The sequence below is a fragment of the Simochromis diagramma genome, unplaced genomic scaffold (genome assembly GCF_900408965.1).
Source record: "Simochromis diagramma unplaced genomic scaffold, fSimDia1.1 OVJJ01000304.1, whole genome shotgun sequence".
NCBI classification, from domain to species: domain Eukaryota; kingdom Metazoa; phylum Chordata; class Actinopteri; order Cichliformes; family Cichlidae; genus Simochromis; species Simochromis diagramma.
In genome coordinates this window covers 10,126,943-10,154,128 of record NW_024387030.1, presented here as the reverse complement: position 1 = coordinate 10,154,128, position 27,186 = coordinate 10,126,943, and the positions used below count along the sequence as shown (strand labels likewise).

The 27,186-nt window shown below is 42.2% G+C and overlaps 1 protein-coding gene across 3 annotated transcripts in view; it reads right to left on the bottom strand.

Moving 5' to 3' along the window:
• The window catches only part of pacrg (PARK2 co-regulated), a 147,947-nt gene that overhangs the window by 108,642 nt on the left and 12,119 nt on the right, over positions 1–27,186 (bottom strand). For all 3 annotated transcript variants that reach the window (XM_040042192.1, XM_040042194.1, XM_040042195.1), the window contains exon 2: positions 16,251–16,385. In XM_040042192.1, the coding sequence (XP_039898126.1) occupies positions 16,251–16,385 (135 nt within the window). The remainder of the gene's footprint in view (positions 1–16,250; positions 16,386–27,186) is intronic.

Below are 27,186 nucleotides of genomic sequence, written 5' to 3'. Positions count from 1 at the left end.
AAGGGAGACGTGGCACTCTTTGCTATTGACATTTTCACACCTAAAGCCAAGCCCTGCAAGCTCTGCTGCAATTCAAACCCCAACTTAATGAGCTAAATCATCCCTGGCCTTGGCATACAACTTTTCCTTACTTCTTTTATTAGAGGAGGAGTGTTCCGGTCAGCAACAGGGTGCAGCCTGTAGGGACAAACATTTCACGGGCAGATTTTTTACTCCCCAGACTGACAGATTAAAATGAATCTTCCCATAAATAACTTCTATTACAAGGAGCCATTAAGGGAGACTGTTAGGAGTGTCTAAATTGAAGCCATTTCTTCTGTATGACTGAGAGTGCGGAGGAAAGAAAGGAAAGAAGGAGGAGATTTGAGACCAAGGCAATGTGCTTGTTCAAATTCAACATTTCTGAGAGCTATGAGTCATATTTCACTCAGTGGCCCAGAAAGAATGACAAATGATTCCAGTTGTTTTGCAGCAATTGAATGTGAAAGGTAACAGGGCTATCAGTGAGGGCTACAGCCTCACAATAACACCATGTTCGGTAAAGGAAAAGAAGGGCTTTAAAACAAAAGGGGAAAAAAACCCTAAAAGTTTCAATTTCCTCAGTACTGTTTATCCTCAAAGACTTTGGGGGCTTTACATTATATTAACTTTACAAATATTTATTGCATGCATTAGCTGATGGGGAAAGTTTTTCATGGAGATTTTAAAATTAACTGCTGACCAGAGCATGCATCCTTAAATACAATGTGCAAGGTTCTCTTTTACAGTAACAATCATATATAACCACTTATATATATAAAAAAATTTCATAATCCAAAATATAATTCGAAATTCTTGACTTGTTAATAATGCTAGATCGACGTTCCTTAGGGCCCACAAAAGCAAATTGCAAAACAAAAAACTAAATACACCTTAGACTACTGCTTCCATTGGAATTCAGAGGGTAAGTAGCAGCCAGGTGCTGATAATTAAATGCACTTAATTAACTGATCAGCAAGTGTGAGTGCTCCTGTAAAAGCAGAAATTCTGGCAGCTTGCTCGTCTGAAGCATTCATGTGTGTCTTGACACAATTGCACAATCTTCCCAGGAGTGGACACCCCATCCCATCCCTTCCCATCTTTGAAACTAAACACAGTATTTCCATACAAACACCTCACACCAGCTGTCAAAAAGGTGGGTGGAAGGGGGATTGTCCGGAGCTTTTTTGTAGCCAAAGAACTTGGGCACGTTGCAGTCATGGAGCTGACCATGAACTCCTCTGTATACAGGTCAAAGATCTCGAGCAGCAAATCTACCACAGAATGGCTGAAAAAAAGAAACAAGTTGTTGCAATGGCCCCTTTTTCAAAGCCTAGACCTCAACCTGATTGAAATCCTGTGGTGGGACCCTAAGAGACCTGTGCATAAATGAATGTCTACAAACTTCAATGAAGCGAAACGAAGCTCTAAAGAAGATTGGGCCACAATTCTTCCGCAATGTGAAATCACGATGAAGTCATAAAGAAAACAATTACTTTATGTTATTTCTGGTAAAAGCAGTTTTCTAGACTACTGATTCATGGGGAGTATTCAGTTTTTCACCAGACTGCAGAGGGTCCTATCAAAACTTTCATATGACTGTAAATGGCCAGTGGTTGCCAAGATATCTTGCTCTGCAATAAAAATGCAATACAAACAAACTGACAGAAGGACAGAGAGCCAGGCTGAAAAACAAATAGGCCAACACTGAGAAAAGGGCATAATAACTAATAACAGTGTTTAGTTGTCTTTAGAATATCCAATAAAATCTCATCACAGACTGCATTTAACAGATAAAAGCTGCCCACAGGTTTTTACAAAAGTGTTTTAAGAATTTAATTTTCAGCATTTTGGCTTTAACAATCTTAGTTTTTCAAATTCAGACTAAATTCAGACAAAAGGCTAATATTACTGAGAAATCAGCTGAGGCTGGCTAAATGACAAATTATAACAAATTATATATATTTTTTTAAATGGCTCAAATAATCCTGAGTAGAAATCTGAAGAAGAATTCTAATTCTGAAACACTAAAGATGGTGGCTGTCCTGCCCCTTTCTCCACAAAGCTAATCAACAACCAAAATGGCAAACATAAAATGCATCAATCATACTGTTGCACTGACATGCACGCAGAGGAAGTTTAAAATCATTTCAGAAACCAGAATAGTAGGAGCATAACTTGAGGGGGAAAGAATATAATAAGAATTCTATAAATGCAGACCACTGAAATTACACCCAAGCCTGGTTCTGCCAGACTTTCCTTCTGTTAAAAAGGATTTTTTCATTCCCACTTTTGCCAAAGCTTTTGCTCATAGGCAGCCATCTGATTATTGGGGCTTTCTCTGTTCTCTTTTTGTAGGGTCTTTACATTACAATACAAAGTGCCTTGAGGCAACTGTTGTTGTGATTTCACGTGATAAATAAAACTGAATTAACAACATACTACTTATAGATATCTGTAACATATGGGTTAATGCCTTGCAAGCCTCATTTCGAGGAATGGCAGCTTTTGGCACTTTTCAGCCCTGGGCTTGACCCTTGAATTTCACTCATGAAAGAAGCAATCTCCAAATGTCTGTGTTTACTTTACACTTGGTGGTTTTATTATCTTCTTCAAGGATGTGCAGATTATTTGAACTTACTTAGAAGTTACCAACTGTCTGCATATGGCTCGGGTTATGCTGTTCTCATCTTCAAAAAAACCCCCGAAAAACTGTCTCTTAGGTTATTTTACAAACATGATATCGCTGCACTGATTAAGATTGCCATTCCATTTCAAAAGCTAACCTGTGCTCTGTGCTGGTGAAATGCTGGATACATGAGGTTAATACGGATACTGTAATACATAACACATAGCCAGGTTCCATTACCTTATGTAAGTAAACAGGGAAACATTTATTACATTTCAAACAGTTGCCAGTTTTACCTGTAGCTCATAACAACAGCGAGGCTTTCCTGGTCATAAAGGCAAATTATTTCATTCTTACTTCACGAGGCAGGGTAGAAACAGATGTAGGCTTACTCATTGGGATGTCTGCATTCTTAGTGCTTGGCCTTTATTGAAAATATGTATTGGTTTAGTGAAGGCTAAAGTTCATGGCAGACTGGGGTTAACTACCCTTCCCCGACAGCACAGATGAAAAAGTGATGCGCACAGTGGGAGGTTACTGTGTGTCAGTCTGCCAGCTAACACTGGCTCATTGGGAACCCGGCACGCTCCATTTAACTTCACAGGGCATCCATATAGTGCGTGCTCCCCCTCACACAAACACACACGCGTCGAGGCTCTTGCTCCCCCTGCTTCTCCTGCATGGCTTTGCTGGGTTCCCTGCCTCCCATACCCTTCCAGGAAAGCCAGAGTCACTCTGCCTCATTAGGGTAATTGAGACAGGTCCTCCCGGGACTAAAGAGCTGCTGAATTGCTACCCACTCGCGCATTTAAAAGACCACTTAATCAAGACCTTCTGTGTATGGTTTTATTCTCTTTCTTTCCCAGCACTCCCCTTCTTTTTCTCGTCATACTTTTCGTTCATTCCCTTTTTTCTTTCCTCGTTTCTGTCAGGTCTCTCAAACAGTGAGACGTCTGTGTGCTGCTAATTGCCAGCAAGGAAATGATCTAGGGAGTTTCCTTCCCTACTACTATGCAGTCCCTTGATACTGAGAAAGCATCTGGTCCGTGGAAGTGTGAATGGGTGACAGCAAAGAAAAAAAAAATGCTGACCTGTGGATGCTGCGAAGGAATAAAGGAGGGAGCGGGGGGGTTGACAATGAGTGAGGAAGGAGAGGAAAATCCACCACCTCAGCAATTCTGGAGGCCGAGCTGCTACGAGCTGACAAAGACACCCAGATTGTGGCCAGAGGTTGTCTCAGCGAGGCGAGGTGTGCCAGAGCACTCGCCATGTAACAAGTCAGATTTAGCAATACTGCTGGGTCAGGTCAGACTCAGACTGAAGTAAGAGTCACGGCTGCCACCGCGCTGCTGTCCTCTTCCGTTGCTCATCCATCTGAACACAAATTACCGAACCTTCCCACTTTCGCTAAGAAATATAGACTGGAGTGTGTTTTGTGAGGGTGTGCGGTTGCACTTTAGTTACACACACACACATAATCAGAATAAAATTGACAACCCGAAAGACGCCCGAGGACGGCTGAATGCTCAGTGTGTATTTTCTCTCAAGATTTGCTTACAATATTGTAGCCCAGGTAGATGAGGACAAAACAGATATGGTGTTTATCTGCTCCCAGGAAAAAAATGACAATGACAACAACCTATATAGCACAAAACAGAGGAGGGGGTGGGGAGGGTGTCACCACAGAGACCCTTCTCCTTAATCATGCCCTATTTCTTCCTCTATTTCTGCCTTTCTCGGTTACCTTTTTTATTACACCTCTCTTTTTCTTCTCATTTTTCTTCTTTACCCAGCTTCTGCTCCCTCCATTCCCTCTTATCAGTGACAGGCTGGAAACAGAAGCGAGATAAGGAGACGCCAAAGCCAATACAAGGTGCGGTGGTCGAACACCCGGGGAGATTAGTCATTGACATGTTTGTCAGTTAACAATGGCATACGTGCAGCTCAAACTGGTAAACGGGCACAGAAACAATGAGATGAATTTCTCCTCATAATGCATTATATGCCTCGCAGCTTTAACAGCCAGATTCTGGCGCATACTGTTCGTTCCCTGAGGTATGGCGGGACAGATTACTAAAACGGAGCTGCCACTGCATACCTTAATCAGTTCCTGTCACTCACTCACTCAGACAGACACACAAGTTACATTTACACGCATACATGAATTCAGCTGCATCTGCTTCTGATCTAAATAACAGAGCCCTTAACAGTCGAGTGAACCAACAGTTCTTTGTGCACTTATTTCCTTTGAGTATGTCAGTATTACTGATTGTCTGCTGTGGTGCTCGACGCTGTACGGATATAGCATAAGTTAAACATCATGCCCAAAATATTTTCGGAGAAAAAAGGTAAGCGGTATTTTCAAGGAATGATGATTTCATGCAGACTGCCTCTTTGAAAGTTAATGCACATGCAGCTGGAAATATCGCCAATTTGAGGCAATAGTTCGAATAGCGTGGAAAAGACATTAAGTTTTAACCCCCCACTCCAATCTCATCCTCCTGTTGAAAGAAGTCTTCTTCTATTTGTATTACTGTATGATTAAGGTACAGAGTTTTTTTCATGAATAAAATGTGAAATTTCTCTGTGGTCATTTAAAAAAAAAATCAAGATTTTAAAAGAAACTATTTTTGCTTTTGTGTCTTAATACACTATAAATGTTTTCTCCTACTAGGGAACATTGTAAAAAAAAAAATTGTAGCATTAAAAATTCTCAAGACTGAATAAATATTTTGACCCTTGAATTTTGCCATGACTTTGCATGCACCGTGCACTCCAGGTCAATGATGTGAATTGGTTGCACCCCAGAGCTATTATTTCTAACAGTCCACAGTCAAAGAACGCCACACTATGCTGCCTTTGATTGCAATTTTCAGTCCACAGGAATCAAGAGAAGTGATATTAGGCTTCAGAGCTTTCCTGTCAACAAAGAAAAGGAGAAAAGAGTGCGAACAATGTTTGTGGACAATAACAACTTTCGAAAGACCTAAGGCATTTCTCCCCTTATGCATTTCAAAAATGAAAAACATGTCCTATATGTTCAGGACATTAAGTTTTTCAGATTAGCAAATATAAAAATAAATCTGCTAATTAGAAAATATAAAAATACATTTACTAATTAGACTTTCTTTTATTTTTTTGCGTAAACCATGTGAGATACCCATTAGAGAATTTCTGAATTTTTGAACATGTGTGTGGAGCACAACTTTAATGACTCTGCAAACAATATTTAAAAATTGTTATGATTTGGCACCACAGTTTCATGACGGATGGATAATGTTGGATAAGCTGTGTGCTAAATTCCTAAATTAAGTCTCCTCTGAGACTGACAGAGATGTATTCTCGCGTGTTTTAAATACAAATAACTGCTGCTACTTTGTCTTCTACAATTAAAGCCAGAATGTTCTGCACCACTTCTGCAGAAATGCGTGCAACGGTTTGTTGAACCCCATTTAGCTTACATTCACTGCCTTTCCCCACTTTTCTACAGTAATCCTACATTTTGGCTGCTAAGCGGTATCTTCATAGATAAAATTACTGCCCAAAGCTCACAGGAAAATTGCTCCTGTTTGACATAAAAAGCCCAACATTTGTTGAAGTTCACCATGACTAAATATATAATGCTGTTTTCAAATGTATGTCTTTTACCATGTCAGAGCTCAAGATGCTCTAATTTCCATTTTGTGATCCCCACAATATTGGTTGAACTTGAGTATGAATATGAATCTCCAAATCATGATCTACAAATTGCAAGAACATGAATTTTGTTTAATGAGCATTCTGACTAGAGTTTAAATTGATCAAACTCTGAAATATCTAAGGAATTAAAAGCTCTGGTCTCTGATTAACAGTTGATGAACATGTTATTGACTTTACCGCTGTTGAAGTCAACAAATAATATTTTTTTCATATAAAAGTGCAAAATGTGTTCCAAATGCAGGGTGCTATGCAACCTGCTTTCAGTCCCACTGGCACAGGGGTATAAAATTAAGCCTATGTCTCCACACATGTGTGACAGAATGGGTCATTCTAAAGAGCTCAATTAATTCAAGCTCGGTATTGTAATAGGAGGCCACCATTTGAATAAATCCATTTGTGAAATCTTTGCCCTCCTATATATTCCACAATCAACTGTAACTGGCATTAATGCAAAGTGGAAGGAGGCTTGGAACCACAGCAACTCAGCCATGAAGACTGCATAAAGTAACAGAGCAGGGTCGCTGAGTCCTGAGGCGCATGGTGCATAAAGTTTCATGGGGAGCAGCTTCTGTAGGTGTCATGTGCAGGTGGCCCAGTGCTTTTTTCCCCCCATATATTGTATTTGCAAAGAAGCTTTTTAAGGTATGAAGATTTGTAGGATATACTATGTTTTATGCACACTTTACTAAAGTGTGCTTGTGGGTTTCAGGTGTCACTTCCAGAAAAAAGTCCACAAAAGACAAAGGGTAAAGCCATCTTCTTGCACTCGCCAATTTAAATGGCAGTTAAATCAAGAGGATGGCCACGAGTCCTCTACTCCCTTAAAACGCTGCCATTTAGAATTATTTCTGCTTTAAGGCAGTGAAGGCTAGATCAGAGCATATAGAAGCATATAGTAAATCCAAATCTTGTGTAATACTGTCCTTAAAACTATGAGGGAAAACAAAGGGCCTTTACATTACAGCACTGGCGATTGTGTCCCTCGGTTCCGCAAAGTTTCTGTTTTTCTCCCAGACAACTCCCGCTGGCTCAATTAACTATTGATCAGATTTGTGGAACCGAATGTAAATAATTAACAGAAGTGGAGATAGCATCTGCAGCCCTGTAAACAACTTCAATACACAGGCCTCTGTTTCTCTGATCAATAGGGCGTGGACAGCATGCACAGCAGCCACTGTGAAGACCTCTGCAAGGTGGCCATGGAAACAGAGAAAATCACATTTTTATCAGACATCGCAGCTGCGTCAGCAAAAAAAAATGAAGAAAAAACCCATCAACACCAAAGCAGTAATCAGGCCCTGGCTGTTTTATTGTAAATACAAGTGTAGGAAAAACATTATCTTCTTGACATTTAGATGTCTAATTAATTTCTGATAGGTAATAGTTAAATGAATTTTGAAATCACTGCTGTTGAGGCCCCAAAGTGACTTTCGTATACAGGGACTACACTGAGAATGAGGTGGCCCCAGTAAAAATCTGTCATCCTTATAAGCGGCTCTGAGGGAAGAGATCCTGGTTATGCCCAACAAAGCCCATGTAAGAAAAGCTCCAACACTACAGAGAGAAAAGCAGGACGCTCTTTGGGGGAGCAAGTACTACTGTATATGGCACTGTTCAGGGGAACTGAGAGAAGGCCTCTAGGTAACCCCATTTGAATATCAATGCCTCCTGTGATCCACATCAAGGGCACTGACAGGGGCACCTCTATCTACAACTACCTCCAGCAGATGTAGGCGTGTGTGTATACGGATCACTCTGCGCAGTCATCAGCCACCGCATTATTCCAAGGTACTTTGTACAGTGCATTAATCACAGAGACCCTTGAGCGCTTCCATGGATCCAAATATTCCGACCTTGAGGTTACAAGAAAGACATTAGTCCTGATCCATTCAAAGTATTGGAGACAGGGAGGGGAGGAGAGGGAGGAGGCAGAAAAGCTTTCAAGGTAATGAAATTCTGCCATAATTTAAAGGAAAAGACTTGTGGGGACAAGCCAGAGCTAGAGTAAGAAAAAAAATTAAATTGGATTTTTTTTTTCCTTTTCCCCCTTTATTTTAAATTAGGCTTAAGTGCATGTGGGGGGTAGTTTTTCTTTCTCTTTTCTTTTTTTTTTTTTTCAAACAAAAGCATGATAACAGCATTAACGTTGAGAATGAATCGAATCATTTCCAAACCAATTAACCTTTGACAGAATGGATGAGTGGACAGGAATAAGAATGGTGCAGGGGAGAGCGGGAGGAAGAGAGGGGTGGGTTGAACAGAGTGGGCGGCGTGTGTGCAGAAATATGGGCTCGGCAGGAAGGGGGCTAACATTTCGAGGTCACTCCTGACTTTAAGCAGGCAGCGAAGGGTCTGAGTGTAAAGGCTATATCTGACTAACACAGACATGCCAGTACTGTTGGCGGTCAGTCTGAATGGGGAAATGTCATATTGTCGTAGACATCGCTACTGGAAGAATGGCGAAGAAAATCAGCACCAAAAAGGAAAGGTGGACACTGAGGAACGGGGAGGACATTGGTCCCTTCAGTCTTACCTTCTTCTCTGTCCTGGCCCGCCTGACTGATTATAGAAGGGGTCTGCAGTTAACCCCACTTATTCTTTATGCTGGCTCATACTCCCTCTCTACCCCAATCTATCTATTTCTATTCCTCCCTTACTGGCTCGCACACAGCTGCAGCCGGTCCATTAAGTTAATTAAAGGCTCCATTTTGAGCTGGAGCCCGCTAGCAAATACGAGTGCCAATCAATAGATCTCTGGCTTATTTTGTGGGAGGGAGGGGTAACGGTGCTGGTGCTGCATTCGGGGACATGATTTGTAGCCTTGGCAGACACACCATGTCCCTCTCTGTCTTGTCCTCTGTCTCTGTCTAATTTGGTAGCCACCCTGCCCGTACCACAATCTCCTTCCCTCACTTCACTGTGATGTCATCTATCACCTCCCTCTCCCGTCTTTACCCCAAGCTATCCATGGCTCTTCCCATCTGTCTAGAAGGAATCACAATCCTATGTTTCCCTAAGAGAGTGCGTGGGCATTTGTTTTAGTCACCATCTGCACAGGGAAGCCAGCTGTGTGGGGTTGCATCTGGTGCTGGAGGCATGGGAGGCTAGGGGGGAAGACAGTAGCAGGGCCGGGATCAACAGGGTGTCCACAGGGATGATGTTAGCTTGGAGACGAGGAAACGAGCAGTGGGCCAAAGGGGAAGAGATTCTCAGTGACTCCAAAGATCACAAAAATGAATTAGAAGTTGATCGAGCCACTCTAAGACTTAATTTAGGCTGTGGCATGTGGGATGAGAAGAGATGCTCTGATTGGTCGGTTGCCTGCCACAGCGTTATGTTTGGAAGTTTTCCAAGATAAAGATCATTGCTGCTAGGAGTCAGGATCAGGAAGGTAAGGTGAGACAATACCGATCATCATGTAACTTCACCAGCTTATTGCACATGTCAAAAAAAAAAAAACGTTCAGAAAGGATTTTTGAAAGTATTTGTAAAAATATTTGCAAAGTGTTTGCAGTATTTGCAATTGTGACATTGTCCACATAAATTTGTCCAAAAGTGCATACATTTCAGGAATAGAAACCAGAAAATTACATAAAACCAGGTTAAAAAACACTGTTCAGTTTTGTTGACACATTAAGCTGAATGCTTTTACAGAGGGGATTTTGGAAATAGCGTGTATCACTTAGGAATCAAACGTGTTATAAATAAGGTGGTGAACAGTATGCAACAACCCTCTCTGTAAAAACTGTGGGAATATAAATGGGTATAAAACTGGAGAGTTTAGAGTAAGTGGTGCTGAAGTGGACATTTGTGGCTCAGAGTCTGAGAAAAAATACATTTTGAGATGACATCCTTTAGAGATATGTATTGTTAAAATGTATAATTTCACTGGAAACTAAAAAAAATGAATAACAAACATCACTATGAAACATCTCTAGATAATTTCTTGCATTGCATCATTTCTAAATATTTATGTCTAACCATGCAAATAGTAACTTATTAAATATGTACAATCCAGCAATTTTCTTAACTACTTAATTTAGGGTCTCAGGAGAGCTGGAGCCCTTCCCAGCTGACAGGTCACCAGTCAACTGTAGGCAAATTATGCACTGACATTTGTGAACTGAAAAAGCTCAACAGACAAAGCCCAGTAAAATATAATACACATGTGAATTTTGGATTTCTTTAATTTTATAGCCAAAAATTAAAAAGTGCATCTAAAAACAATGTTTTTCTCCTTAATATTTTGGCTTACATTTGCATGGCCATACCTATGAGTCCTGTATAGGACCCAGAGGAAGGACCAAAGAGCTAAACAGCTTTATACTGAGTCATATTGTAAGTCATCTTCTGAAATAAAAGTAACTCCAATGATCCACCATTTTCTCCCAAAATCCATTTTTCCTATTGTCTCGTATCACAGCAAGAGTGGAAGGCCCACAGGCTAAACAACCATCATCAGCTTCACGCGGCGTTCGTCTGCTATGAGTAATGGCTCAGGGCGGCAGGCGGTGTAGCAGTTCAAGATCCACAGACAAGCTCTCTCTCTACTGGATGCCTCCATTCCAACAGTCCCCCTCATTCCTGCAGTCACACCAGCAGCATGGAAGTGGTGCAGCTCATCGGGCTTCTTCCCAGCAGTCATTCGGCAATTCTTTCCCTCCAGGGAGGCAGCCCATGCACATCTTGATGGTTAGCCAGCGTTGTTGGTTGGAGGCCTTTTCCTTCCACCTCCTTCATCTACTCCTCCTTTCTCTTCTCGTCTCTCATTTTTCAGCGAGGATGCATGCTGCTTTTTCCACTTCTCTAATCTAAACTCCCTCTTTCTCTCTTCTCTCTCCTCTCAGTGAAAGCCCAGGGGGGCTTGTTCATATTCTCTCCTCTTATTGTGTTTCATCTCTTTCCTTATGACACAGAACTATCCCCCCAGAGTATCCAGCTTTCAGCCAGGGAGCTGTAGAAAACGCATGGTTAACCCCATTTTATTCTGTCTATTCAAAGGTTCCCTGACAAAGCTCCAGTGCCCACAGCAGATAAGACATCATTGCCAAGGAGCAGAAAGGGAGGTATGGTATGCATTCACCAAAATTAAAGAAAAGGTCATTTTCTGCAAAAGGAGCAGTATTTCCAAGCAAGATGTTGCACCATAATGTGCATCTTAAAAAACAATGGAAAAGCCCACTTGCTGACGCTTATTTATGAAACAGCTGTTGGGGAAGTGCTTTGCTGCCGTACTTCTGGCTGGGAAAAGTATTTGCTCTTAGATGGGTTACTTTAAGGTTTCTAATGTCTGAATAAAACTTCAGTGGATAATTTTAGCATCATGCTACAGTAACCTTCTGTCAATGATAATCTGAGACATGAAAACTATGAATCATGTAATAGCTAATTTAGGTGCGAGACAGTGGAACAAATGCCATAGCCTTATATACTGCTGGTGCACACGCAGACTGTGTTTCACTTTGCTATTAAATAAGTGAAAAATCACTCGAAAGCAGCAGTTTACTAAATTGACTCCCAAGAATAAGAATACACCGATAATATGTAATACAGCTGTCAAAAAGAGGGCGTCATCAACTATAAGGTATGACACGTAAAAATGCAAATAGTTAGATGGTATAAAAAGAGGATGTGCAGGGAGGAAGGCTCCTTTCCACTGCTGTATCTGCAATGACCTCATCTCTCGTGCACCCCACTCTTTTTCCCGTGCTCTTTTTTCATTCTCTGTCTATCTTTCATTTGTATCAAGCGCGCACTCCCACTGCATCTCTCAAGCACATGCACCCTCATCCTCGGTCACCCTAACCACCTCATTTTTCCAGCCCTCCCTCTTCTCCAACTCTCACTCTGTGCGTAATTCAATCATCCCAAGGAGATGGATATCCGTCCCCTAGGAGCGCTTACGCTCTCCATTTCCTAAAGCACTTGATCAGATTAATTGATTGTCCCCTCCCCATACCCACCACCAGCATCTCTGCGCCCCCTTATACTGGCCGAAGTCAGTGTGGTGGCGGAGGACGAGCAGAAATCAGGTTTGCATTGATATTTTTATAAAATGGCTTTTTCCTGCTGCCCCTAAACAGGCCTTGGACAAAAGGGAATAGATAAAGTAGATGGGCTGGGAGAGGGGAGGGGGCTGACAAGCATGATTTAAAAAAAAAAAAAAGTTAAATAAAACAACAACCTGGAAGCATACAAGAGAAACACAGAGCTGAACATAAGATCAAGGGACAAGATAAAACAGATAAGCGATCAATGAAATGAAATATACAAGACTGTTTAGGGGGTTTCAAATTCAAATTCAAATTTTCAAATTCAAATTTTATTTGTCACGTACACAGTCATACACAGTACGATATGTAGTGAAATGCTTGGACAACTGCTCGTGACCTAAAGAAAACAAAAGGGTTTATAGTACATGTGAGGTGAACGCGTGTGCATGTATCTGAGTGCCACGATGTGTGGCTGTAAGCCTGCAGAGCACAGCAGAGGGTAGAGATGGGGAGTCAAACCAAGCCCCGCAGGGAACGCAGGAAGACCTCAACTCATCCATTATAACTGAGAGCCAAACGGCTGCCATGTCTCCTGATTGCTGAGTCCCTGTGGAGCTCTCTCTCTCTCTCTCTTTGTCTCCCTCTCTCTGTTCCCTCTCTTTCTCTGTCGCTCTCTTTTTGGCACCAGGGATCGCTGTAGATTACACTGCTGTTCCAGGCCTTTGGCTGCTACGTTATGGCAGTGGCCAAATACAAGCACAAACCATACAAGCACTCATGCACACACACACACACAACACGGCACACAAACACACAGGCACACAAAAACACATAGACAGGGATAGGAACTCGCTCGACACTCTCTTATCTACCTGCCGCACATGTTCCCCATACGTGTAAAGCTTTTACCTGAGCGCCCCATTACAGCTGAGGCTTTTACCTCTGGAGAGCCAAATTACCTTTCAGATACAACCTTCCCTTTTTCAACTTGCCCTTGACATTTGGTTCACTTGCTTTCCCCCTGAACATATAGACTCAACCACACATTATAAAGCCACACATACACCGGCAAGCTACACATACAGTCACAAAGCCGCACGTCTCTGTGATCATAATGGATCACCCGCGCCTAATAATTCCCACGCATTTATAAGAAGTTTTGTTCTTCAGTTAACCAACTACTCCTTAAAAACCGAATTACACACTTTTTAAAATATGAACATTAATTTATATGAAGACCTGTTAAATTATTTGGTTGGTTTGGAGCCCATTCCCCTGTGAGTGAACGCTATAATCTGCAGTTATGCACAGCAGTGCTCACAATTCCACACTGCCCGCCCAGCGAGATGTGGAGGAGAGTTTTATCTATTGAGTCACTCTTGAAGGAAGCATTTAGTGAGTGAAAGAGACATTCTTTTAGCGGTACTTGAACCGACCAAAAGGAAAGCATGAGTGAATTCTGGTCTGACATTTCACAGTTAACAGTATAGAAGTTTCCAAAAGTCAAAAACACCAACCTGCTTTATTTCACAACCGTCTGTAAAAAGTAAGTTAGAGTCTCCTCTCTGATTTCTAACTGTCAAAGGAGTCACATGCATTGTTGTAGCATAAAAGTACTCTAATTAGCTGGCTAAATAAGGAAAATCCAAGTTCTAATAAAAATGTAAAAACAACAACAACAAACAAGAAGAGGTTAAAGGCAAAATCTAAAATATTTTTTTCAAATAAGCTTCATGTTCATGATGAACAATCGCACAAAAATGTCTGATCACAGGAGCAAAACTAGGAGTAGTTATTGTTTTATTCTGGATTTATACACGTAGGAAAACCAGTAGTGGGAATAGCCCCTTCTTCGCTGCCACGTAGCAATGTTTGGGAAACAAAATGTGTTGCCAGTAAGTTATGACATATCTGATTTTCCACCAGAATATTAACTCGTGCAACTGCCTACAGCCCCAGCGCTGGGCTACTACACTGTAAGAGGAGAAATGTTAATAACGTGTAGCTGGTGATTCATTGAGAGGCCAGTAACACATGCTGCTCACCCTGCTGCTCAGAAAGACTATGACTATGACTATGTACTGTAAGTGGAAATAGGGGAAAAAGGAACTACCTGTCTGCACCTTTACAAGCGAAATGCTGATATTGATGGCAAAGATTTGTTTGGCTGTGCATGAAGCCTGTTTGTCTATTTTGTGGTCAATTTGAGAAGTGAGTGGCGTTGATGTTTGCTGCTTTGCAGAGGTAAATAAGCATAAAAAAATCTTTGTAGGGGGCTTGAACTGCTGACCTGAATGCACAGACTAATCAGCTGACAGTAGAAGCTGATATGTACAGCATACACATATATGCTCACAGTCTGTATACATGGGCACACAAGCTAAATAAACATACCAGTCATTTTTCTTTGTGAAAGGCTCTCTCTGTTACTTACCTTCCCCAGACTTTTTATTTGCTAGGGGGCTGTGTTTTCAGACCGGGATTGATCCTGAGCTGCCGTCTTGAACCCGTGCCCCGAGGGCAGCTCACTGCAAACACGCAGCAACCCCTCTCCACTTACTCCGATCATAGCTGCACTTTTTGTTATAGTATACCCACACATACAGTGCAACATGGGCTGCCTCCAGTAAACAAGAGGCTGGCTAAAATGAGTCATATTCAGCAGGTTTCCCAGACATGGATTAAAGCTAGTCCTGGACTAAAAGATCACTTCAGGAAAGCCAAAACGAACATAACCGCCAAAGATGCTTCAAAGTGCAAGCCCTAAGTGTGAACGAGCACCCAGGAAAACCCTTCTCTTACCGAGGATTTAAAAAATGATGAGGCTGTGTGTAAGTGCTGGGAGGGAGGATCAATAAGCATAACAGCAGCACTGAGTATGACAGCAACAATTACATACACCACATCCCATTTACTGAGTGTTTTTTTCATCGGCAAAACACAAAAGAAATCCATTACTTTTTTTCCAAACACATAGATTCATTTGAACACTTTACATAAATAATTCATTCAAAGGGAGATGCTTTTACAGTGTTTTCACCTGAAGACAGACAGCTAACTAGCAAGAAAGCTCACTCACTCACCCACCCACCTCTCCTTCTCCCTTTGAAGTAGGAAAAAAAGAAAGAGAAAGGGGGCATAATTTGCTTGATTCATTTATCATTGCTTACTATGAATAAATGCCATTAAGCATAGCGGCTGCATGCAGTTGTGAAGTTATGGAATAGCTGGCAGCATAGTGGGAGCTGAAATAAAGCAACATGGTGATTAGAAAAAAACCCCAAAACGTATCAATCCTACCCACGCTGCAGCGGTTCAGAGCGGAGTGTTGAAACACACATATACAATAAACTTGCAAATGCATACACAGTCACTCCCTGAGTTTTTGCTGCGACTGCCCTGAGTTCCTATGGAGTTTGTGATTGATGGATTCTCTGACTGGTGCTGTGGGACAGGTGAAGCCTTTCGAGTGAGCTAATCTACACTGCCTCCTACAGGATAACAGCCCACACTGGGCCCGTGAATATGTGAGAAACTGTCATCTTCACCTCAGCCGAGTCGATAATGATGACGATAAACGGTGTTTGCACAGCACTTATCAAGTCTTCAGATTCAACCGTCACATGTATTTGACAGCAAGGATGGTTTGAAACCTTAGACAGTGCAAAAAAAAAAAAAAAGACTTTAGTTGTATTTCATTCCAGAATTGAGATTGTTGGGGTTATTATCAAAGGATGGCCTTGCTGAGGTTGTCAATACTTTAATTTGCTGCTATTAGCTTTGTATTGCTCCCAAAGGTCATTTAAAGTATCTTTTTTTCTGACATACAGCGTTACAGCCTTTGCTTCAATACATTAGATTGTGAAAACCACAAGGATAAGTCATCTCTTATCCGAGTGTAGCGTCCCTACCTTCCATGCAATACTGTTCCCTCGGTTTTCATGTTTCACTGCAATCGGAAGCTCTCCACGCTCGTAGTATTTGCGGAATGTGCTTGGTTTGGCAGGGCACTCATGAAAAACCCTGGAAGCTCTGGGACCCACCACCTGGTCAGGCAGAAAAGAGAAAATGGTAATTAAGAGAAAGGAGCAAAATAAAGATTTAAACAGAAGGAGACATGCACAGTGAGTGAGAGTGTTGTTTTATGAAATCAGAATTGACTGTGTTTTCTCCTACAAGAATAGAATCACTCCCACTGCCTTTTCTTTAAAGTAATTCCGGGAGACACATGTGCCTGCTCTTCTGCTCCTCCAAGGAAGGCAACACACAGAGCTAGTGTGTGCATTTGTGTGTGTCTGCATTGGCCATGTAGCCAGAGGCACTGCCAGAGGCATTGTTAGGATCATCTTTTCTCTGCCTCCATATTGGATATGTGCTATTACTGTGCCACTGAAAGCCAATGGGACTCCTAACACATCAGCCACAGTGTCTGCCACTATTGCTGTGGGATCCATTGATGGTGGTGCCACATAAGATATGTAAGTAAATGCAACACCCCTACAAAATAGAGCAAGTAGAGAAAATTATTTTTTAACAATTTCCATGTAGAGCTGTGCCGGTGGATGATGATCTCTGGGGACTGACCATGCTTGGTGTGATTGCAGATAGCTGGCCAATCACAGCAACTTTCCCATTAATCCATTCAGTTAAGATTATCATTATTATTATCAGATTAATATGAACTTTAATATGCTTGACTGTAGTCATTTGTGACAACGGCGTGGACACGCATGGTAACACGCTCACACCTCTGCGATCTTTGATGTGTTCCCCTCATCTCAAAATGAGAGACAACAGCCTTTCTGTCCTGTGTCTTTACAGAGATGCTAGTTTAGCCCAACTTCTAAAGTTTGTTCCACCGAATGTGTGTGTTTGTCTGTGACACGCTGTGTGTGGGGAAAGAATAGTAAAGAGTTTTATCACACCTATATAAAAACAGGCTGAATGACTTAGCGGTACTATAGACCTAAAGACAAATAAGCATAAAAAAGCCATGTTTAATATTATGACTTTACATGGTCTTTCGATATTCATCTGTTTATGGTCACTAATTACAATAGACTGAATTGCTGAATAATTCATCTCTGTATGTGAATGGGGCTCTCCTGCTGGTATATCCTCACGTGTTTCTCATCACGCTGAAAGTGGCAAATAATCTCCCCACGGTCTCTCTCTTTCTTTCTCTATATCTCTCTCTCTGTCTCTCTCTCTCTCTTACACACACACACACACACAGCCTGTGTGTGGGTTTTCTTGTGTTTGGGCTACACACTGTGTATTATAGAGGGTGGGTAGTGCTACCATAATGGGTAGAGATTAAAAACATCCCCCTCCCTGGCAACACTAGCACTGGGTACTGGTGATCACACAGGGGGGCGATAAGGCTATGAAGGAAATCGCCCCAGCCCTAGTCCCATGTTACAGTACAACTGGGACACAAGAAATTGAACTTTTTAATAGCCTATTATTGTTTTCATAGGTGACACATATTTTGGGGACTTCCAAACATCATCTCAGTGATATCAGTGAAGAGACTATTTCAGCTGAAGCAGCTGGATTTGTTAAATCTTACAATAATGATCGCCGTATATGTATGTGTTTGTATGTATCCTGTCTTTCTTTTATTGGATGGGCAAATCTGAACAAAACTAACAAACACTGTTAAACAACATCTGTAGGATTTTAAAAAAAAATGTGTTATGATTCCAGATTTTTTGATTTTCATATATATTATGTTCATCTCATTACCTCCCCTGTGAATGGTTCATTTTTTGATTGCATTTGTTTGTTTATAGTTAAGACTAAAATATTACACCTTTGCAACAACACAGTGTAGTGGATGAATGGCAGAAAGCCAGAGTCACTATTTTCCCCATCTGTGTCCCTTGTGTGCATTCCTTGCCATCTGTGTCACACTGCCACATGACTGTCAGATGTGTGGATGTCATTAATCCTCAGATTACCACTCTTGGAGGAGCTGAATTATGCCACAGAGACCCACACACAGAAAAGTGGGTCTGGGATGCGTTATCTTTGGCAGGACATCCTCAGATGGCTGTCCAATTTGACAGATTTTAAAGAGGATCCGAGCTATTACATGCTACTCAAAGTTTTCATGTTACATCACTCGCTAGTGTTGCCTGTTGGTGACTTGAGTTCAATTTAAATACTAGAAGGGCACTAGGAGAGCGTATCCTTCACCAAGGCCAAGCTTCATGAATTTCAGCCTGGTAGGTTTTGCATAATTTTGCTGACAGACAATCATCGCGATCGTGGCTCAAGAGTTGGGAGTTTGCCTTGTAATCGGAAGGTTGCCGGTTGGAGCTCCTCCTCAAGTTGTGTCCTTGGGCAAGACACTTCACCCGTTGCCTACTGGTGGTGGTCAGAGGGCCCGATGGCGCCAGTGTCCGGCAGCCTCGCCTCTGTCAGTGCGCCCCAGGGCAGCTGTGGCTACAATGTAGCTTGCCATCACCAGTGTGTGAATGTGTGTGTGAATGGGTGGATGACAGGTTGTGTAAAGCGCTTTGGAGTCCTTAGGGACTAGAAAAGCGCTATACAAATACAGGCCATTTACCAAACTGCACCGAAAACATACCTCTGCCTGGCTCTCGCTTCGGAGCAGGACTATAAAAAAATGACAACTCCAAATGTATCTCAGTAAAACTGCCACCAAGGAATGATGCAACGTGGATCAAACTTTAAGCTGCGCGTGCAATACGATGTAGTGGGTGCCAGGATCAATAGACTCTGGAGAAACAAAAAAGAGAAACTACCGTGAGGGACCCCAGGTGAGTGTCGTCGAGCGCTCAGTGCATTTAAACAGCCCTAATGCACCGTGGGATTGCAGCACAGTCATTTCAAATGAATCCGTTTGGAGCATTTGTTTACTATGCCAGGGAATACTGAATAATATTATGCTGATTAATAGGCACAGGTTTGTATACCTGCAGGAAAAAGACAACCCAAACAAAATGTCTGTGACTAACAATGCATGTAAAACACAAGAAAAGGCACTCTGCAGTAACGCTGCTCTACTAGTCTTAAGGAATCCCAGCAAACATGTATACCTATTATCAGGCTGTTATTTTGAGTTTAAACTCAGTTACATTACCATAAATGTTACCTATTGTTTCAAATAATCCCATCAACAGTGCCCTTATAAAGAGACTTTTCCTTTTTATTAGATTCAAAACCAATTAGTCTATAATTGCTTGGATTGCTTTAACTTAGCATTTTCATGAATAGAAAGTGTCAGCTTGCCTCATTAGAATTTTATTTCTGCCTTGTCACATCACATAAGTTAATACAACACTGGGATTGTTGTTTCATTTAGACTCTGAAGCACACACCACTATTATCTGTTTGCCTTCTCTCTCCCTTTTTTGTGTGTTTTCTCATTCTCTTCATTGTTGGAGTTTTGTTTTTTTTTCCCTTTTTTCCAGCTGAGGAAATAGCTGAGGAAATAGGAAGCTGTAAGGCTTGCAAGATCACTGCTGCTCCAGCCTGCAGGAGTGACAAAGCCCTCATATCCAGGTAGCTACGGCGGTGGTTGAGCCACGCTGCACGGGGAGGCTAAAAATAGCTCAGACTGTCCAGCGAGGAGAGAATGAAGCCAGACTGCATTGACTGGCTGAGCAGCTTTTATGGTCAGGAATGATGACGCTGCAGTCAATTCAGTGGCCTGTGTTCATAGCAGAGGTGTTGCAAGCTTCACAGTCACCTCCCTGTTTTCTCTTCAATTATCATCACCGGCAGACAGGTTCACGTCAACATTCATATGCATGTGTGCATATGAATGTTGCCAAACACAGAAGCCCCTTCCCCTTTGTTGCTGATATAGGCCACCATTCCCAGCAGTTTACAGAGAACTATAAGAGGAATAGCGTTGTGGGGAGATTACCACCTGCTGTCTTCCAGATGTCATTCCTGTTATTTGCCTGCTGCTTTTCTGCCATTTTTCAGAAGTGTTTCTAAAGCTTTTGTATGCTGTGAGGAAACCCACAACAAATAACTAGCCACTAACTTTGTTTATCTCAATTTTACTCCTGACATATACTCTATGAGGAAAGCTATACAATCCTCACTTAAGCAACGTCTATGTGTGAGAAACTCTGTATATCTGCGAAAATGTGTTGATAAATTGTAAATATTAGCCTGGTCTTTTCTTCATTCTGTGATTTAGGTTTATCCTGCAATCAAAGTAAAAATAGTCATATAAGAACAGGATTTGATGTTATAGAAAATGTGAGAAACCTTCTTTGCAAACCTAAAATCATCCCTGTTCTAAAACACTGGCATAAACAGAGAAAAAAAAAGAAGAAAAGGCAGACAACTGCACAAGAAGATAACCTCCCGCCCTTCTGTAGAGGCCATAAAGAGAGTCTGCAAGACAACAGACTACAGAACAGAGAGAGGTGGTGTAAGGCAATAAGTGTCTGTTTTGTGTGCCCCTGGAGCACATATCAGAGAGTCATAACAAGGCAGTGCTGGTCAGATGAGCTCCAGGCTGTCATTTCTCTCCTTCGTCTTCACTCTGCCTCCAGATCTGTTTCCTCCCTAATGCTGTTGTCCGCTCCAACTACATTCACCGTAAACCTGGCTGCTGTTAGAACCACCGAGGCAGTAAAGCACAAACACGCGCCCGCACACCACACATGCTGAGTTCCCCACGGGCAAGCCGAGCAGAGGTGTGATTGAACAGCAGCAGGGCCTTGTGCTCCTGTCATTTATAAAGGTGTCATCATGAGAAACAGAGATGCTCCCTCTAACCTTATTAGTATGGTTCTCATAATGTTGACATACAGAGTGAAGTCGAGCACCCAAAAACAGGCAATATAGCAATATATGCGATATTGTATACTGTATAAAAATTATTTCCCAAGACATTTCTCAAATGGAGGTTATTTTGGTTCAGGGGTATTAGCATTTTTCCTTATCAAATAATCAGAAAAAACAGGAAAATGCATGGATGCCTGTCAAATAAGCTGACGCACTCATGGGCTTTATTGTACATGAAGCAATCGTGCTTACTGTTGCATCGCCTCTCAAAGGGCCGTTCTGAGCCGAGAAAAATCCCAAAAATGAGAGATAAAGGTGACGCATGAGACAGCTACTGAAAATGCTGGAAAGAACTGGAATAAGAAAAACCAGAAAGACAGAGAAGAATATACGGGATAGAAGCAGGAAGCAGGGGAAGGAGATGGAAGACTTGTGGATATGATAGGAAGAGGGAGACAGGGAGACAATAGGTGTGGCTCATCAATTCTGAGGGTGAGTTCAGCATGGCGGGGCTGCCGCAGCGTGTAGGTGATCCATCATTTTGCCTGGGCCTTCAGCTCCACCGCTCTCTCACATCTCTCCATCTCCAACACCACCTTAAACCTCCCTTGAATTCTTCTGATAGATGTCTGGTGAAGGCTTGTCAATTATTGACAGCTCAGGATTGCCTTTGCTATTGCACTTCTTGGAATTCCTGAAATGTGGCTCATCTCCCATCACCTTTCTGCAATTTGCTGGCGGGAGAAAGGCATTTTGCTGCCTTGCATTTGTACGGGAAAAAAGGTGCCACTGCAACTTGCATCACCTGTTCACTGAAGGGAGTTAGGTAGTTGCTAGCTTTCTCACTTGCTCTTTCTCTCTCTCTCTGAATTTCCTGAGTGAGAAGTTATTGAAACCTACTTCCATGCACAAGGCCGCTATTCCCGATGGAGGGTGCGGGGTAAGTGAGTCACAGAGGATGGAACAGAAAGGCAGAGGCTCTCCTGATAAGGTCAGCTTGCACATCGCTGCCACTGGCAACAAAATTAGCTTGGTTTTTTTACAGAGCATTTTTCGCCGCCATATAGCCCAGCCGACTGCCTGCCCGCTGGTCACAAGGGATGCGACGCTGGGTTACACATGCATACTTTAGTCTGAAAATTTAAATGAGCAAGAAGACAAAATAATGGAGGTATTTAGGCTGTTAGGGAGCCAGTGTTACACAGCCATGTCCAAGCAATCATTCAACACAATATTTCTGCTAACTCATTCCCTCTGCAGGGCAAAGCACAGACTGGTGGGAGGCAGATTCCTTTCAGAAGAATAAATGCACAATATTTGTGCAACACTTCATTAATTTCTCATGACCAAACAGCAAGTGCAGTGAGTTTCATTATGTGCAGAAATTAGCGGCGTTGCGAGAGACAAGGTCGGATGAGAACAAATGGGTAAAGCGGCCTCACTGGACGGGAAAACCACAGACTGATGAAAGGTAACAGACTCTTTTGTTCTGAGTCACAGGTACATAGAGGTGCTGCTTTATTGTCATTGTGTCACAGGCGTTTGCGTCAACGATATCGTGCACACAGGCACAAGGGCAGGGATGTTAGTAATGAAAAATGACGACACGGCAAGGTAAAGACGGCACTACACGCCTCATGTCACTACAAAGACACGAGGATGAAACAGGTGACAGCCACCTACTATTGAACTGTGCTCGAGAGGGACAACTTTAAAGAAGAACTTCAAAAAGCATCGTCAAGCATTGAAGAGCGCCCCACTGTTTTCTGTCTCCTCTAGTTTAACCCCATCACTTAAAAGAACAGCACAGACACGGGGAGACGTTAAGGGGATGTGAAAGAAAGAGTTTGAGGTAGGAGTGCGAGAGGAGGAGTGTAAATGAAAGAGGAGCTGTGCGAGGGAGAGAAAAGAGAGCGAGCGAGACAGAGCAAGGGAGAGAGAGAGAGGGAGGGAGAATGCCCTGAGTATTTTCCATCTTCTCTGTGTGGCCCACTTATCAGCCAGGCAGCAGGGCAGCCTTGTGCTTACGGAGCCCTATTGGATGATTCGTATCACCAAACCACAGTTGAGATGATGGCACACAGTGAATAAGCCTGCATGGAAAAGGCAGAAAATGTTAGCTCCTGCTCCTTGTTAAGTGAATGGAAAACCAAATGCACTGAGCCTGGGAGGTTAAACTTTAGAAAGGAAAGACCACGTGAATACTTATGGTGCAACACATATGCACAAGAGGTATTGAACCCACATAAACCGTCATGCAGATGGACTCAAACAACTTTTATTTAAATTGATCTTTTAGTGCTAGTTCTCATTTTTGCACTTTAGTGTTTGTTTCATTTGTTTAGCAAAATACAGAATGATAAAGATCAAGGGTGCAATGCTGATCAGACTGATGCAGATGATTTTCTGAATATTTAATAATACAAGTGTTTTAAAATGGAAGGCAAACAAACAAAATTGGCCAATATCTGTATCATCCTTTCATCTATTTTCCTATTCACTTATCCAATTCAGGGTCTTAATGTTTAGTATTCCTTTTCATGTTTCATGTGTTCATGTTTCAGTATTAATGCCCTTTTGACTACCGTACTTCCCATTTCCCACCTGTGTCTAATGATCTGTCACTCCTGTGTGTGTATATATAGAAATGTCTTCCCGTTTGTTCTTTGTTTGCAGTCTGCTGAGCTGCTTTGTTTCTGCTCCTTTGTTTGTGCATCCCCTTGGTGAATCTTAAGCTCCCTTTGTATGTTTTGAACTCCTGTTTCATGTTCAGTTGTGGACTTTGTTAAAGTTTTGATTTTTGCAACATCAAAATGAAGGGCTTACGTTTTGTTCACTTTGTTTGCATCCGTCTCGTGCATGTAGGTCCACTCCAGCTTAATGCTGACATTTTCTAGCTATTTATTTCCGCCTGTGTGCCACTTTATAAATGTTTGGATCCTTTGCTCATACCAAGGCTGCTGGCTTGTGGCTGGCTCTGAGTTGTGTATGTGTTTTAAATGTATGAAACTCATAAACAGAAATATATGAGGCATCCCAGCCGGTCATCCGGCTGGATCAAGCAGCTGGAAATCAGCCATTCCCTCACAAACAGTTTACCGTAATTCACATGACTGCATCGACTTTTACGTAACTGAGTCACTGTGACCACATCATTATACACACATACATGGAAACAAGCATATAAACATCTCTGTAAGACAAGCTGACTTTTTTTTAAATTTCTGACTGTTAAAAGAGCAGGACATGCGCTGATCCAATGCTGTGAGTTTACAGCTCCAATCAGTAACAGCACCTGAAGGTATTAAAACACAGCTCAAGGCCGTGAAATTAATGACACACACAAGAGGACCTATAGATCCCTTCCATTGCCACTTCTGCTGCCGAGAATCAGGAATTTGACTCTCCTTCCAGTTTTACTCACTGAATAACTAGCTTCTTGTCAATAACCATCCTCATAACTGCATTTAAAAGAGGACTAACTGAAAACCACCTCACAGAAACTTAATGTTCATGAACTCAGTATAACAACACACTTTGTTAGTTGTGGCCAAAGCTCAGAAACATCTGCATGACTCATCCAGAAGTTTAAACCTAACCGCGTGTCTTATTTGCAGGCAGTAAGAAGACAGCCACTTCAGCAGATAAGGACGCATTAGTGGAAATTAAATAGCCAACCAGGGAAATGCTGAGATGTGCAAGAAGGCTAGAAGAAGTCTAAGCTAGGAGATGAGGCGATTAATGGTGAGACCAGCCAACAGGTAAACACAGGTATGACCACATACTTTAGAAAGGGAGCAGCATGTTAGCTGTGGAAGGGTTATCAACAAGCCTCCGGGGGCAGGGACAGGAAAAGAACAGACCCAGAGCAACAGGAGACCATCGATTTCACCACAGAGATGCAGACAGACAGCCATAAAGATGAGACAGGAGAGCGCAGGTCAGTCTGCAGCTTCATCCACAACACAACACACCACAGCCACATACACACACATTCCCAGGTGTCACAGGTAGCCCAGCACTGACAGATCCCTGAGGAGCATTGGGAGGCGTGAGGAGATAACCAGGCTGCACATGGTAAGCGATACAGGTTCTACCTCTGATATGGGAATATTGTTTAACACTGAAGAACATTATCTAGGTGATTAGTATGTATTGCAAAACGAACCCCAGGCCCTTGGTCTTATCGCAAGCCCAGTGTGACTTTCTATTCCTGGAAATCAGTCTTGCTGCCTGTAAGGCCGTCTGTTAGAAACGAAGCTGGAAGTTTGCTTACAGAGACCAGAGGTCTGAAATTTGACCTTTATACAAATTAAAGGGAGGAAAGCACACTGAAGGCTACATCACTGCGACCAAACACCCTACACGGACAGCTAGCCAAAATCAGCTGAACTCATCAAGTCACACAAATGCATGTTAGGCAAAAAGTTTTGTTTGGGTTATAGATAGTGAAAAATAAAAGACCAGAGGGCTACTATTGTGACCTCCTGCAAAGATACTTCTTTGAATGGCAGTCCCTCCAATACAAAAGAAAAAAAAAACATTTTGCTGCCCAAGTGCCTTAAAAACAGGCACTTCTCCATCTTCTCAAATCACACACTGAGCTTGTTGCTTCAGCAGCTCTCTCAGAGAGAGAGGCGGCACTTTTAGCTGAGCTACAGGGAGGCAATAACACATGCAGACAGTCAAACAAACAAACAAATAAAAAGAAACTAAAGCAAAGCCATACCTCAAAGCCTGCTGTGCCAGCAACACCTGGCTTTTGAGCTGATTTATTCAAAAAACACGATTTCTACTAAAGTCATAGAGATTTACTTCAGTATCATTCTCTTACAGTGCGATCCATTCATCTAGCTACCCACCTTCTATTCAATCACTCCTCCTACTTCTCCACCTCTTGCTCTGCATTGCAGGTTGCTGATGCTCTGACAGTGAAACAGGTGTCTAGGCTATTAGTATGAGTCTTGCTGCGCCACCTCCTCTATCTCACACCTTTGATGACAGGCATAAATCAAGGCTGTGTGAATGAGGAATAGTAAATAACGGGTTTGCTACAATAGCAAACTGTGTGCCTCCAGTCTTGTTCTCAAACACCAGTGATTTAGCTTACAGTCAGCGTAAAAGATGTCAGAAACAGACCACACCAGTGCAATCATTGAAGAGATTATTTTCCTGTTCATTTAGCAACAGCAGAAGTTCAATCTGAGCAGCACATTCTCCTTCACTCATAAAACACTTACCCATTACGGGATGTGCTACGTCATCCTCTCCCTCTTGAATTTTATCACTCTTCTATATCTTTCCCCTCAACTGCCTTGAGTTTCCTCTCATAAAAAGGCTGCCTGACTCTCCTTGGCTTGAATTTTTATGTCTTTCTCTGGCCCATCTCAGAGGAATATTGTCAAGGTAATATGATGATGACCCTTAAGACTCCTCATTAAATCACTCAGTATCAGAGCATCAACTAAAAGTCTAAAGTGTTATCATAAAAGTACAACCAAGACAGTCCAGACGACCTCAAAAAGAAAAAAGGCGGCAGGGAATTTCTTTTATCTTTTATAACTGAAGGTCTTAGCCACAATATCTTACATTAACACTCACATCAGCATCCATGTCACAACCTTATTCAGACAGCCAGACAGACAGTCCAAACAAAGTCAGTTAGATTCAACAACACTAAAGAGATGGGTGGCAGAGTGGCAGATGGAAAGTTGAGCATCTGTCACTGTGCTGAACCATTTGGCTGAAATCAAAGGGAGATGAGCTCCTTCAAAGGACAGGCAAAGCCTTGTCTGAGGCCAGACATGCTCTGGTGTGCTCCGAAGATAAGGGCCAAGAGGTTATATTGCTTTTCTTCTGTCTCTCCCTTTGTTCTCCTCTGTCTTAAGGGAGTGGGAGGGATAGAGGGAAAAATACAGACAGAAGTAGAAGAGAGAGAAAGGTAGAGAAAGACAGAGAAGGAGAGAGAGAGAGGGGGGGAATGAGTCATGAACAGGTTGCCTGTCTTCTTCTGCTACAGCTTGGCGTGTTGATCAAACACTCGTTAGTGGAATTTGCTTGGTGTTTCCG